General features: G+C 60.0%; 1 protein-coding gene across 2 annotated transcripts; it reads left to right on the forward strand.

Annotated features, from left to right (window-relative positions):
* The first annotated feature begins 1,179 nt into the window (after positions 1–1,179).
* PSMD2 (proteasome 26S subunit ubiquitin receptor, non-ATPase 2) lies at positions 1,180–8,812 on the forward strand. Of its 2 annotated transcripts, XM_054386262.1 has the most exons (21): positions 1,180–1,267; positions 1,962–2,018; positions 2,408–2,572; positions 2,815–2,936; positions 3,311–3,535; positions 3,617–3,775; positions 4,050–4,194; positions 4,398–4,458; positions 4,748–4,894; positions 5,081–5,187; positions 5,603–5,730; positions 5,811–5,898; positions 6,288–6,450; positions 6,902–7,003; positions 7,092–7,237; positions 7,440–7,523; positions 7,653–7,821; positions 7,920–8,014; positions 8,188–8,314; positions 8,402–8,520; positions 8,602–8,812. In XM_054386262.1, the coding sequence occupies exons 2-21, from the start codon at positions 1,998–2,000 to the stop codon at positions 8,782–8,784; spliced, it is 2,556 nt and encodes an 851-aa protein (XP_054242237.1). In that variant the 5' UTR covers positions 1,180–1,267; positions 1,962–1,997; the 3' UTR covers positions 8,785–8,812. The 2 variants fall into 2 exon arrangements, with proteins under 2 accessions (XP_054242237.1, XP_054242238.1); XM_054386263.1 differs by lacking the exons at positions 1,180–1,267; positions 1,962–2,018 and having other exon boundaries at positions 2,164–2,572.
* Positions 8,813–11,080: the final 2,268 nt, after the last annotated feature.

The following is an 11,080-nucleotide window of genomic DNA, read 5'->3' on the forward strand; positions in this document are numbered from 1 at the left end:
CCTACGCAGGTAGCCGCACCAGCACCGTCACCGGCTCCTACATCGGCACCAACACCTTCGTCAGCGAATGATGTACAGTGGCACTAACAGACTACCAACGAACCGGTACCGGGAGCAGCGCTGGGGCTCACGCATGACGCTGATGCACATGTACCGGCACTGGGCTTCAGCACCCGGGGATGTGCGTTGCCTCCGGGTGCCGGCACCCGCGCTGGTACTCGGGCACACACTCAGGTGGACACACACACAGTGACTGACACCTGCCCCAGTATCCTAAGGCGCCTCGAGGTCGCCTGCGGACCCCTGCCAACGCGCATACTGTGACATGGTCGCACATAGATGCGCACAGCCACGGTCACCGCTGCAGTGGTGAGCAAGGGGGAAGTCATGGCTGTGTGCACATCTTCCCCTCCCACCCCAACCCTATGTGACTACCTATCCGGGACAGTGTCACCATAGGTCACCCACCCAGTGCTCAGGGTGCTGCCGGACGGTGCAGGGACGTCCGGGTGCAGGTACCGGCTAGGGTCCCCTCTGCCCTGCGGGGTGCAGGGTGCATAGATGCTGTGTGGGTGGGTGCCCAGGTGTACATAAGTTATGACTCGGAAAACATCGGTGAGGGGACGCCTGGCCCCACATCCACTGCCGCGTGCTTCCCCAGCAGGCACAGCCTGGGGTGCTCCTCGGGGTGCCCGGGCGAGGCCGTGCCACCCGCTGGAACAGCGGAGCCGGGGGCACAGAGTGACACATGTGCGTGGGACGGGGGTGGGTGTATGTTGCACACAGGTGGATGGCACGGGGGTACCCATGGGTGTCCGCGGTGTGTCGGGGCTCCACTGAGCTCGCTTGCCCTGGCTCCTTTTCCCGGCTCCGGAGGCACTGGTGCCTTGTGCTGTGGTGACGGAGTTCCGGGTGCCCAGGTGTCAGCGATCTCCAGGAGCGGTGGAGCCCCGGGACGGACCGTAATCCTACCCGCGGCCGATTCTCGCCGCTGCGACACGTGGAGTTGCCCCGCCCCCCGCCCCGCCCCGCCCCCCGGCGCGCGGCGTCGTCGTCGTCACGGCGGCACCGGGCGGCGATTGGTGGTGGGTGTCGCGCAGGCGCAGAGCGGCGGGCGAGCGGCGGAGGGGCCATGGATGCAGGCGGTGGTGGCGGGCAGAGCCGAGTGCAAGGCGGCCCCGGGTCGGGTGGCGACGAGAAGCCCACGCCACCTTGGGGCCGGGACCGCCGGGAGCCGTCCACGGGTCCTGAGAAGGAGCAGGAGCTGGTAAGTGCCGCCGCGCCGCGGGCCGCAGCTGAGTCACGGCCCGGCTGGGCCCGCGTCACCGGTGGGACGGGACGGGACGTCATCGCACGTCACGGGGGCGACCGGTACCTCTTCGGGAGCGCCTGTGACGTCATCGGGGGCTCCCTCCGGCGGGAGGTGCCTGACGTCTCTGAGGCTTCCTTCAGAGGGAGGCCGTGACATCACGGCGGTGCCTGCATGACGCAGCTGGAGGCTCCCAGCCCTAGCGGAAGGGGTGTGCGGAGGGGCAGGGGGCTCCAGGCTGCGATGTCGCTGGAACGGGGTGAGGAGAGCCGATATGTAATTGAGGTGCATGTATGTCAGTGGGGACTGTGAAGGGGTCCCCTCTTTCAGCATAGGGGTGGTATCGGTACTTAGGGTCCCATGGGGTGGGCTGCAAAGGGACTTTCTCTGGGTAGGAGGCTATGGTCTCCACCATGCCCCTTTCCATAGGGACAACAAGATGGGTGCTTCTTGCCCCTGTTTCTTTGGGGAGGGCATCCCTGGTAATAGGGGCATTGAATCCCATCAGTACAGGGACAGTACAGGTCCTGAAGAAGGGGGGTCATTGTGTCCCGGTCCCTGTACTGCTTGGGGTGACACCTCCACACCTGTCACGCTGGGGTTATCTGTGCTGGCTGCCTTTAAGTGTGCTTTTTCTGGTGCATTTTGGCAGTCAGAGGAAGACAAGCAGCTGCAGGATGAGCTGGAGATGCTGGTGGAGCGCCTGGGGGTAAGTGTGCTAGACCTCTCAGCAAGGAACTGTGGAGGAGCAGAGCAGTGGAGCCTCTGAACTTAAGTCCATCCATCCCTTACTTCTGGTTGTTCCTCACGCAGTAGAACTGGAGAGTGTTTCACCTTGAGTGGGACCCGTTTTTGTCTGCTGTGCTCTGTCCTCCATCCTTGCTGCTTCTCTGACCTGTGTCTGAGGCACCTCTGCCTTTCTCCTGTGTGGGTGGCATTTTCCTCTGCTGTACCCCAGTGCTTGGGCTGAAGGAGGGAGCCCAGGGAGCAGCAAGGGGGCTGCTCTGCTCAAAGCGTTGTCAGTGTTTGAGGGGAGCTGACGAGGTGATGGCACAGGAACCAGTCCTCTGCCCTGTGACAGGCATCTTGCCTCTGCAGGAGAAAGATACGTCTCTCTACCGCCCAGCCTTGGAGGAGCTGCGGAGGCAGATCCGTTCTTCCACCACGTCTATGACCTCTGTTCCCAAACCCCTCAAGTTTCTACGGCCTCATTATGGCAAGCTGAAGGAGATCTATGAGAGCATGGCTCCAGGAGAGAATAAGGTAAAGATTCTTTGCCTCACCAACCCACGTGGTTGAGATGTGATGCTGGGGAAGTGGTTGCAGAGCCATCCAGACACCATGGTCTAATGTCAGCCTCTGTGACTTGCTCTGTTGGATTATAATGTGCCAGGACAATGTTTTTCCTGCCCATGATGGCTTGTGGTGCAGGGAGGGTGTCATGTCCCTGGGTACCTCTGCTTCCCCGTGCCTGGTGTGTGTTGACCTCCACATTCTTTCACCAGCGCTTTGCAGCAGACATTATTTCTGTCTTGGCCATGACCATGAGTGGGGAGCGTGAGTGTCTGAAGTATCGGCTGGTGGGCTCCCAGGAGGAGCTGGCATCTTGGGGGCATGAATATGTCAGGTAAGCCTGGCTAGCACTTGGGCTTGGGGAAGGACAAGGTTTCAGGGGGATTCCCCTGAGTGCTTCAGCTCTGGTCTGTCTGAGAGTTGTCCTAACTTGCTAGGCTTCTGCTTAGCTGCTTGTGTCACACCTGCACATGTGTCACCTCATCCTTTCTCCACAGTGATTTGCCAGCTGCAGAGACCTGCTGTGACCTCTGTAATCTTTGCTCGTGACCCTATTCTTTCTCTGGGCTTATTCCCCATAACTTCTTACAGGAATGTGGAGCCCTTGTAAACAGTATACAGTCCCAGCTAACTGTCAGCAGCTGCTCCCCATCCTTGGGGCTGAGTGAAGCTGGTTTCTGTGGCAGTGATCTCCCATTGTCCCTTCAGGCACTTGGCAGGGGAGGTAGCCAAAGAGTGGCAGGAGATTGATGAGGCTGACAAGGCTCAGAGGGACACGCTTCTCACACTGGTCAAGGAGATTGTCCCCTACAACATGGCCCACAATGCAGAGCATGAGGCCTGTGACCTGCTCATGGAGATTGAGCAGATGGACATGCTGGAGAAGTACATTGATGACAATGCCTACTCCAAAGTGTGCCTCTACCTGACCAGGTGAGTGGGCTCAGCTGGTGAGACACTGGAGGGGTCCTGGTCCCAGAGGTGGTCATCACCTTCATATCTGTCTCCTTAAAGCTGTGTAAGCTATGTCCCGGAGCCTGAGAACTCTGCTCTCCTGCGCTGTGCCCTGGGAATCTTCCGCAAATTCAACCGCTACCCTGAAGCCCTGCGCCTGGCTTTGATGCTCAATGATGTGGAGCTGGTGGAGGACATCTTCACTTCCTGCAAAGATGTGTAAGCAGAGAATCGTTCCCCACCCTCTGGGGTCTTTGCCTGTAGTGAAGGGGTACAGCTCCCCATCTGGGAAGAGTTGGGTCAGATCCTGCCACCACTGGAGGTTATCTTTGGGTTTGGGCTAAGGCTTGTGTCCCTGAAGTCAGAGTGGGCAAGAGCAGGTCGCTCTTGTGTGCTTCTAGAGCAGGGCAGATTTGCTCACCATTTGGTGAATGTGTTTATGGTGGGCTTGACTGGATTCTGGGTGCTTCTGAAACATCTGCCCTCTGTGCAGAGTTGTCCAGAAGCAGATGGCCTTTATGCTGGGTCGCCATGGGGTCTTCCTGGAGCTGAATGAGGATGTGGAGGAGTATGAGGACCTGACTGAGATAATGTCCAATGTCCAGCTCAACAGCAATTTCCTAGCCTTGGCCAGAGAGGTGGGTGTCTCAGCTGGGAAAAGAGCTCTGAGCTGCCTTCAGCTGAGGATGCCCTGGGTGCTGGGTCCTGTGGCAAGATCTGGGAACAGATCTTTCATCCCCACAGGCTTGGACAGGCTCCTCCTGGAGAGACTGCTATTTTAGGGCAGCTGCTCTGGGGTGTGCTGACTGGGTGGTAACCCCCTTCTCCCTTGTCTCTGCAGCTGGACATCATGGAGCCCAAAGTACCGGATGATATTTACAAAACGCACCTGGAAAATAACCGTAAGGGCTTGAGTTGTATCCTCTGTAATCCCCGCCTGCAGGGTGTTCTGGGGCTGCAAGGCATCTCTGGGACGGGGCAGGCGGCTCTATGTCCTGAGGTGGGCAGATGACCTGTCTGCAGTCTTTGATCTGGCATGGAGCAGGCTGGGCTCCCTGCTGTGCTTTTGGGCTTTTCCTTCCTGCTGATGGTGGGACTGGTCCTTGTACCCCTGTGATGTGGGATGGCTGTGCAGCGGAGGGCTGGTAGGACTTCTCTTGCTGCCTGACTTACCCTGAAATCATTCCCCAGGATTTGGGGGCAGCGGTTCCCAAGTGGACTCAGCCCGGATGAATTTGGCTTCCTCCTTTGTGAACGGCTTTGTGAATGCTGCATTTGGACAGGACAAGCTGCTGACTGATGATGGCAATAAATGGTTGTACAAGAACAAGGACCATGGTGAGGGAGTCAGTTGGGCAGGGGCTGGAGGTGTCCCTAGGCTTGAGATTGCTGTCCTGTCCCTGTCCTTCAGCAGTCCCTTCTGCATAGCTGCCATTGGGCTGCCCTGTGTCTCTGGCCACCACCTACCTCAGGCAGGTCACATAATTCAGGGCTAATGTAGGCTCTTCTTCTCTGGAACTACAGGGATGCTGAGTGCTGCAGCCTCTCTGGGCACGATCCTGCTGTGGGACGTGGACGGGGGGCTCACACAGATTGACAAGTACCTGTACTCCTCAGAGGATTACATTAAGGTTGGTGGCAGCCATCCCAGTGCAGGCTCTGTGGCTGCATGGGGCAGCCCTGTTGCAGGCTGGGTGTGCACTGGGCTTGGGGAATGGTTTGACCTCACCTTGTTCCACTGTATGGCTCAGCTCCTGCCTGGAAAGGGGTCAGATGCTTTGTGTTGCAACTTTCTGAGCAGCTCACAGCAAGTCAGAGAGCTCCTGGGGACCACTCTGAGGTACCTTTGGGGATTGTCTTGTCACAGAGCTACAAGCTTTAGGCTGCTCAACTGGATCCAGAGTGGCATTGCTCACTTGTTACTACTTGGTGCCAACTTGCCCATCCCAAGCAGTGGATGTAACATGTGGATTGACATTAGTCACTAGCTAGTAAGGAGCTTTATCTGTGGTGTGGCCCGTACCTGATGGTACCTCTGCCTTGCAGTCAGGGGCCCTCCTGGCCTGTGGCATTGTCAACTCAGGAGTGAGGAATGAGTGTGACCCTGCCCTGGCCCTCCTGTCCGACTATGTCCTGCATAACAGCAACACCATGAGGATCGGAGCCATTTTTGGGTAAGAGTTTGGCCCCAGCCTCCCCTTGCTGTGTAAGGTGGTGCCACTTCCCCCTTTATCCTCCACTGAACTCTCTGCAGGCTGGGGCTGGCATACGCAGGCTCCAACCGTGAGGATGTCCTGACTTTGCTGCTGCCTGTGATGGGAGACTCCAAGTCCAGCATGGAGGTAGGTAGTGAGGCAGAGTTTACCTGGGGTTTCTTTCTTCCCCACCCAGTCCCCAGCAGCTCCTGGGAATACAGGAGCTGTCCTGCAGCCAGTGTGGTCTTCAAGAGCAAGGCTATGTGTTCCTGCTCAGTGCTGTGTAGTGCTAGAAGAGGCTGAAACCCTGTTTTCCCTGTCTGAGGTGCTCCCATGGTGGAATTGCGGTGGATGGGGAGGGTGGGAAGGCGTCAGGTCTCCCAGCAGCCCAAATTTCTGCACGAAGGAGGGACCAAGGGTGCCCAGTGCTCTTTCAGGTTGGGCACCCATCGCTCTGCACACTTGGCCCTGAGCTGTGAAACAGCTCACTCTGCAGGGTCCCTGTGTACAACATGTCTCCTTCCCTCCTTCATCAGGTGGCTGGTGTGACTGCCCTGGCCTGTGGCATGATATCAGTGGGCTCTTGCAATGGTGATGTCACCTCAACCATCCTTCAGACCATCATGGAAAAGTCTGAGACAGAGCTGAAGGACACATATGCCCGGTGGCTGCCTCTTGGCCTGGGCTTGAACCACTTGGGTAGGACTGGGCAGTACCAAGCAGCTCATGGCTTGGGGCACAGGGGGCTGGGAACACCATAGATCATAGGATTGTTTCAGTTAGAAAAGACCTTTAAGATCGCTGAGTTCTACCATCAGCCTAAGTCCACCATGGCCATTAAACCGTGTCCCAAAGTGCTATGTCACAGAATCACAGAATGTATCTGGTTGGAAGAGCCCTTGAAGATCACCCAGTCCCAACCTTCAACCACTGAAGGGTCAACTCTAAATCATGTCCCTAAGCACCAGGTCCACACGCTGCTTGAACACCCCCAGAGACGGTGACTCCACCACTGCCCTGGCCAGACCATTCCAATGTTCAATAACCCTTTCAGTGAAGAAGTATTTCCTAATACCTAGCCTAAACATCCCCTGGTGCAAATGATCCTCCGTCCACTGATATCCTCTAACTACCACACCTTCCTGGGCAGGGAAGGGAGAGGCAATTGAGGCCATCTTGGCAGCACTGGAGGTGGTGTCAGAGCCATTCCGCAGCTTTGCCAACACACTGGTGGACATCTGTGCCTATGCAGGTGAGTTGGGCTGATGAAGGTGAGGGAGGCAGGAGCAGATCATGAACCCTCTGCCTGCCGACCCTGGTCCTCTGCTTTCCCCCCCCAGGCTCAGGGAATGTCCTGAAGGTGCAACAGCTCCTGCACATCTGCAGTGAGCACTTTGACTCCAAGGAGAAAGAGGAGGACAAGGACAAAAAGGACAAGAAAGAGAAAGAGAAGAAAGAGAGCTCAGCTGACATGGGGGCTCACCAGGTGGGGAAATGCAGGTTGGGACCTATGTCCCTGAGGTGGGAGTTGGCTTTGAGGGGATCATCAGACCTGGATCATCAGAGCCCCCAGCCACAACCCTACCTCTCTGTGTACCCCTGGGCCCAGGGTGGGTGGAGGGTCTGTGAGAACTTGGGCTTTAGGCTGGGTGCTCCCTGCCTGGTGTTGAGTGCCCATGTCCTTGCAGGGCGTAGCAGTGCTGGGGATTGCACTCATTGCCATGGGTGAGGAGATTGGTGCTGAGATGGCCCTGCGCACATTTGGCCACCTGGTGAGTGACACGGTGACAGTACAGAGCTGGGGAGGGACCTGGGAATAGAGACTGGGTCTTGCTTCACGCCTCTGTAGACCTTGCTGTCCTCGGTGAGCTGAGTCTGACAGCCACTTCTCTTCTGTGCAGCTGCGGTATGGGGAGCCCACCCTCCGCCGTGCTGTGCCCCTGGCCTTGGCCCTTATCTCAGTCTCCAATCCACGGCTCAACATCCTGGACACCCTCAGCAAATTCTCCCATGATGCTGACCCTGAGGTCTCCTACAACTCCATCTTTGCTATGGGCATGGTGGGCAGTGGTAAGCCTGGGCCGCAGCTCAGTCTGGGGCTCATGCAGGGGAAGGTGGGAGACTTGAGCCATGTACCCGACTCTCTGCCTGCACCCCCTCTTCTCCAGGTACCAACAATGCCCGGCTGGCAGCCATGCTGCGTCAGCTTGCCCAGTACCATGCCAAGGACCCCAACAACCTCTTCATGGTGCGGTTAGCCCAGGTGATGATGCTGCACATGTGGCAAGGAAAGGGCAGGTTGGGGTCCCTGCCCTGGATGTGGGAGGGGAGTGGTGTCCTAGAGATGCCACCCTCCTTTCAGGGCAAAGCTGGTGGAGGGTCCTAGGTGTTAACCTACTGCTCTCTCATGTCTTTGCCTTTTCTCTGTCACACCAGGGTCTGACCCACCTGGGCAAGGGGACACTCACTCTCTGCCCCTACCACAGTGATCGCCAGCTCATGAGCCAGGTGGCTGTGGCCGGTCTGCTGACTGTCCTTGTGTCCTTCTTGGATGTGCGCAACAGTGAGTGCTGTGGGTTTCGCCTCTCTGGCACCCCTCTGCCCCTTGGGATGGGCACCACTCATGCCTTTACTCCTGTTTCTCCTCCAGTTATCTTAGGCAAGTCCCACTATGTTCTCTATGGCCTCGTTGCTGCCATGCAGCCCCGCATGCTGGTCACCTTTGATGAGGAGCTGCGACCTCTGCCTGTGTCAGTTCGGGTGGGACAGGTAAGGGGCAACCAGAGCTGGGCCTGAGCTGCTTTAGTGTCCCTGTGTGTCCCCGGCATTTATGTTTCTCCTGTCTTGTAGGCTGTGGATGTGGTGGGCCAGGCGGGCAAGCCCAAAACCATCACTGGTTTCCAGACTCACACAACACCAGTGCTGCTGGCACATGGAGAACGGGCAGAGCTGGCCACAGAAGAACATGTGCCAGTGACGCCCATCCTCGAGGGATTTGTGATCCTCCGCAAGAACCCCAACTATGATGTTTGAGCTGAAGAGGGGCCTGGGGGGTTTGGGAGGGAGGGAAAAAAAGCTTAGTTTATTGGTTTTGTTACTGAGAGTCAAGGAAATAAAGTATGCAGAGACTCTAGTGATGCTGTACCCTCCTTGTGTTGGTGCTGGCGGCTGTGCTCTGATCCGCTCAAGGGTGCTTGCTGCTGGGGCCTGGCTGGGCACAGGGCAGACCCTGAGAAATGGGGTGAACAGAGAGTCCTGGGGTGCCACAGGTCTACCTGGTACCCCGTGGGTCTGGTTCCCACCCTTCCCTGTCCTGAGCCATGCAGTTCCTCTCCCTGCAGCACTGGCACCATGTGGGTCTTGGGTGGGGCTCCCAAGCTTCAGCTGCCCCTCTTGTAGGTGCACAAAGCTCTGCTGGCATTTGGTGCTGCTCCAGAGCTGGCATCAGGTTAAATGTGGTCTTGGGGTAGGGGCCTAGGGGGGGAAAAGTATTTTTAAGAAAGAGGAAAACTCCTGTCCTGTTCCCAGAACTGGCACTGTCTGCATCCTGCCCTGCCTTAGGGGGGTGGCTGGGTCTGAATGGGTGTGGGATGCTATGGCTGGGTGGGTGCAGGGTCTTGTGCTTACTTGGGGGGTGCTGTGTTGAGGGTGGGATGGGTGCAGGGTATGAGCAAAGTCTTGTGGGGTGCTGGGCAGGGACCATGTCCTGCATTGGTGTGAGGTTCTGGGTGGATCCTAGGTAAGTGATGCCAGAGAGGTGTGAGCCCTGAGTGGAAGCAGGTGGTAATGAATACAGGTCCTGGATGGGTGCTGGTCCCCAGATGGGGCTGTGTGTGTGGTGATGCTGGATAGATACTGGGTGGGTGTGGGTCAGGGTAATGCTGTGCCCCACATGGGTGCTGGTTGCTGGGGGTGCCAGGTCATGGGTGGTTACAGGTCGGGGAGATGCTGGATCTGGGGGTGGATGCAGATCTCGTGTGGGTGCAGGGTGGGTAGATGCTGGGTCCCACGTGGGTGGTGGGTTGGGTAGTTGCTGTGTCTTGGGTGGGTGCAGGTCGGGGTGATGCTGGGTCACGGGAGCGTGCAGGTCTCGCGTGCGAGCCAGTTGCGGCGGCGCTGCACGTGCTGCGGCACGGGTAGTACTAGAGCCTTGGGCGTGGCCATCGCGCGGGGCGGGGGCGTTCCCCGCAGAGCCCTGCCTCTCTGCACGTGACAGCGGCGGCCGGGGCGCGGCGCCGGCGTCACGTGCCGCGGGACGGTTGCCCACAGCGGCCTCAGGCGCGGCGCCCCGCCCCCCGCGCGCCCCTCCCCCCGCGGCGGCGGCGGCTCGGCCCGGCCCCGCCCCTGCGCGCGGCGCGGCTCCGGAAATGGTCGTGCTGCGCTGCGCTGCGGCTGCGTCGGGCCGCGCGCGCTGAAGGAGACTGAAGGTAACGGGCGGGGGCGGGGCGGGCGCGCGCCGCGGGGGGGCGGGTGGAGGGATGGGGAGGGGGGTACCGGTACCGGGCCGCGGGCCGCCTCACGTCCCCCCCCCATTTTCCAGACTTCGCGCCGCCGGGTCCCGTCGCGCCGCCACCACCACGTGGGCGCCGCCCCGTCGCCGGCACCCTCCCTTGCCCTGCTTCAGTTCCGCTACCCGATGGGCTGGGCCCGGCCCGGCTCTGCCGCCCCGGTGGTCCAGCGCGGCGCTAGTCGGCTCCGTGCCCCCACGTGCCGGTCGGTGTGCGCTCCGCCGCCGCGGCGCACGTGCTCCTGCCTCCGCGCCCGCCTAGGCCCACTGCTGCCGCACGTGGTGCGTGCCCCGTCGCCCCCGCCCCACTCGTCCGTGCCGGTGCCGGTGGGGCCGCGGGCCATGGCGGCGGCCGGCAGTGACACGTGTCCTTGGCAGAGGCCGCCGCAGGAGGGGGGGGGGAGGGGGGAATAGTGTGTTTGTGCTGTTTAGGGGGGGCAGTGGGGCCGCCGGATGCCGCCCCGGCCGCCTCCCCGCGGAGTCTCCCCCTACGGCCTTCCCCACCCGCCGCCAAGATGGTGCCGGCGCCTTGGGCCTGCATGCCAGTCCCAGGACGGAGCCGCCAGCGCCAGCCGGCTGGGCCGCCGCCTCGGCCTGGGGGCGAGGCCAGGCTCGGGCCTGGCTGGGCCAGTTCCTCCCGGGCCGGCGCCGCGGTCTGGCCTGGCCTGGCCCCGCCGCCGGGTACCCCCCGTCAGGTACCCTTTTAGTCCCTCGGAGCCCTGTTCGGACTGGGCCTGTTTGTCCCGTGCCCCACCAGGGCCCGGCCTTCGGCAGGGACACCCCGCCTCGGCTGCGGGCCCAATGCAGGCCGTGGGCCTGGCC

The sequence above is a fragment of the Indicator indicator genome, chromosome 13, assembly GCF_027791375.1.
Source record: "Indicator indicator isolate 239-I01 chromosome 13, UM_Iind_1.1, whole genome shotgun sequence".
Classification (NCBI taxonomy): domain Eukaryota; kingdom Metazoa; phylum Chordata; class Aves; order Piciformes; family Indicatoridae; genus Indicator; species Indicator indicator.

Bases quoted from the DNA above. Each gene is read 5' to 3' on its own strand.
- PSMD2 (XM_054386263.1), top strand. From the start codon at position 2,357: ATGGCACAGGAACCAGTCCTCTGCCCTGTGACAGGCATCTTGCCTCTG. The intron at 2,937-3,310 runs GTAAGCCTGGCT...TTGTCCCTTCAG, and splicing joins TGGGGGCATGAATATGTCAG to GCACTTGGCAGGGGAGGTAG. The intron at 7,238-7,439 runs GTGGGGAAATGC...ATGTCCTTGCAG, and splicing joins CTGACATGGGGGCTCACCAG to GGCGTAGCAGTGCTGGGGAT.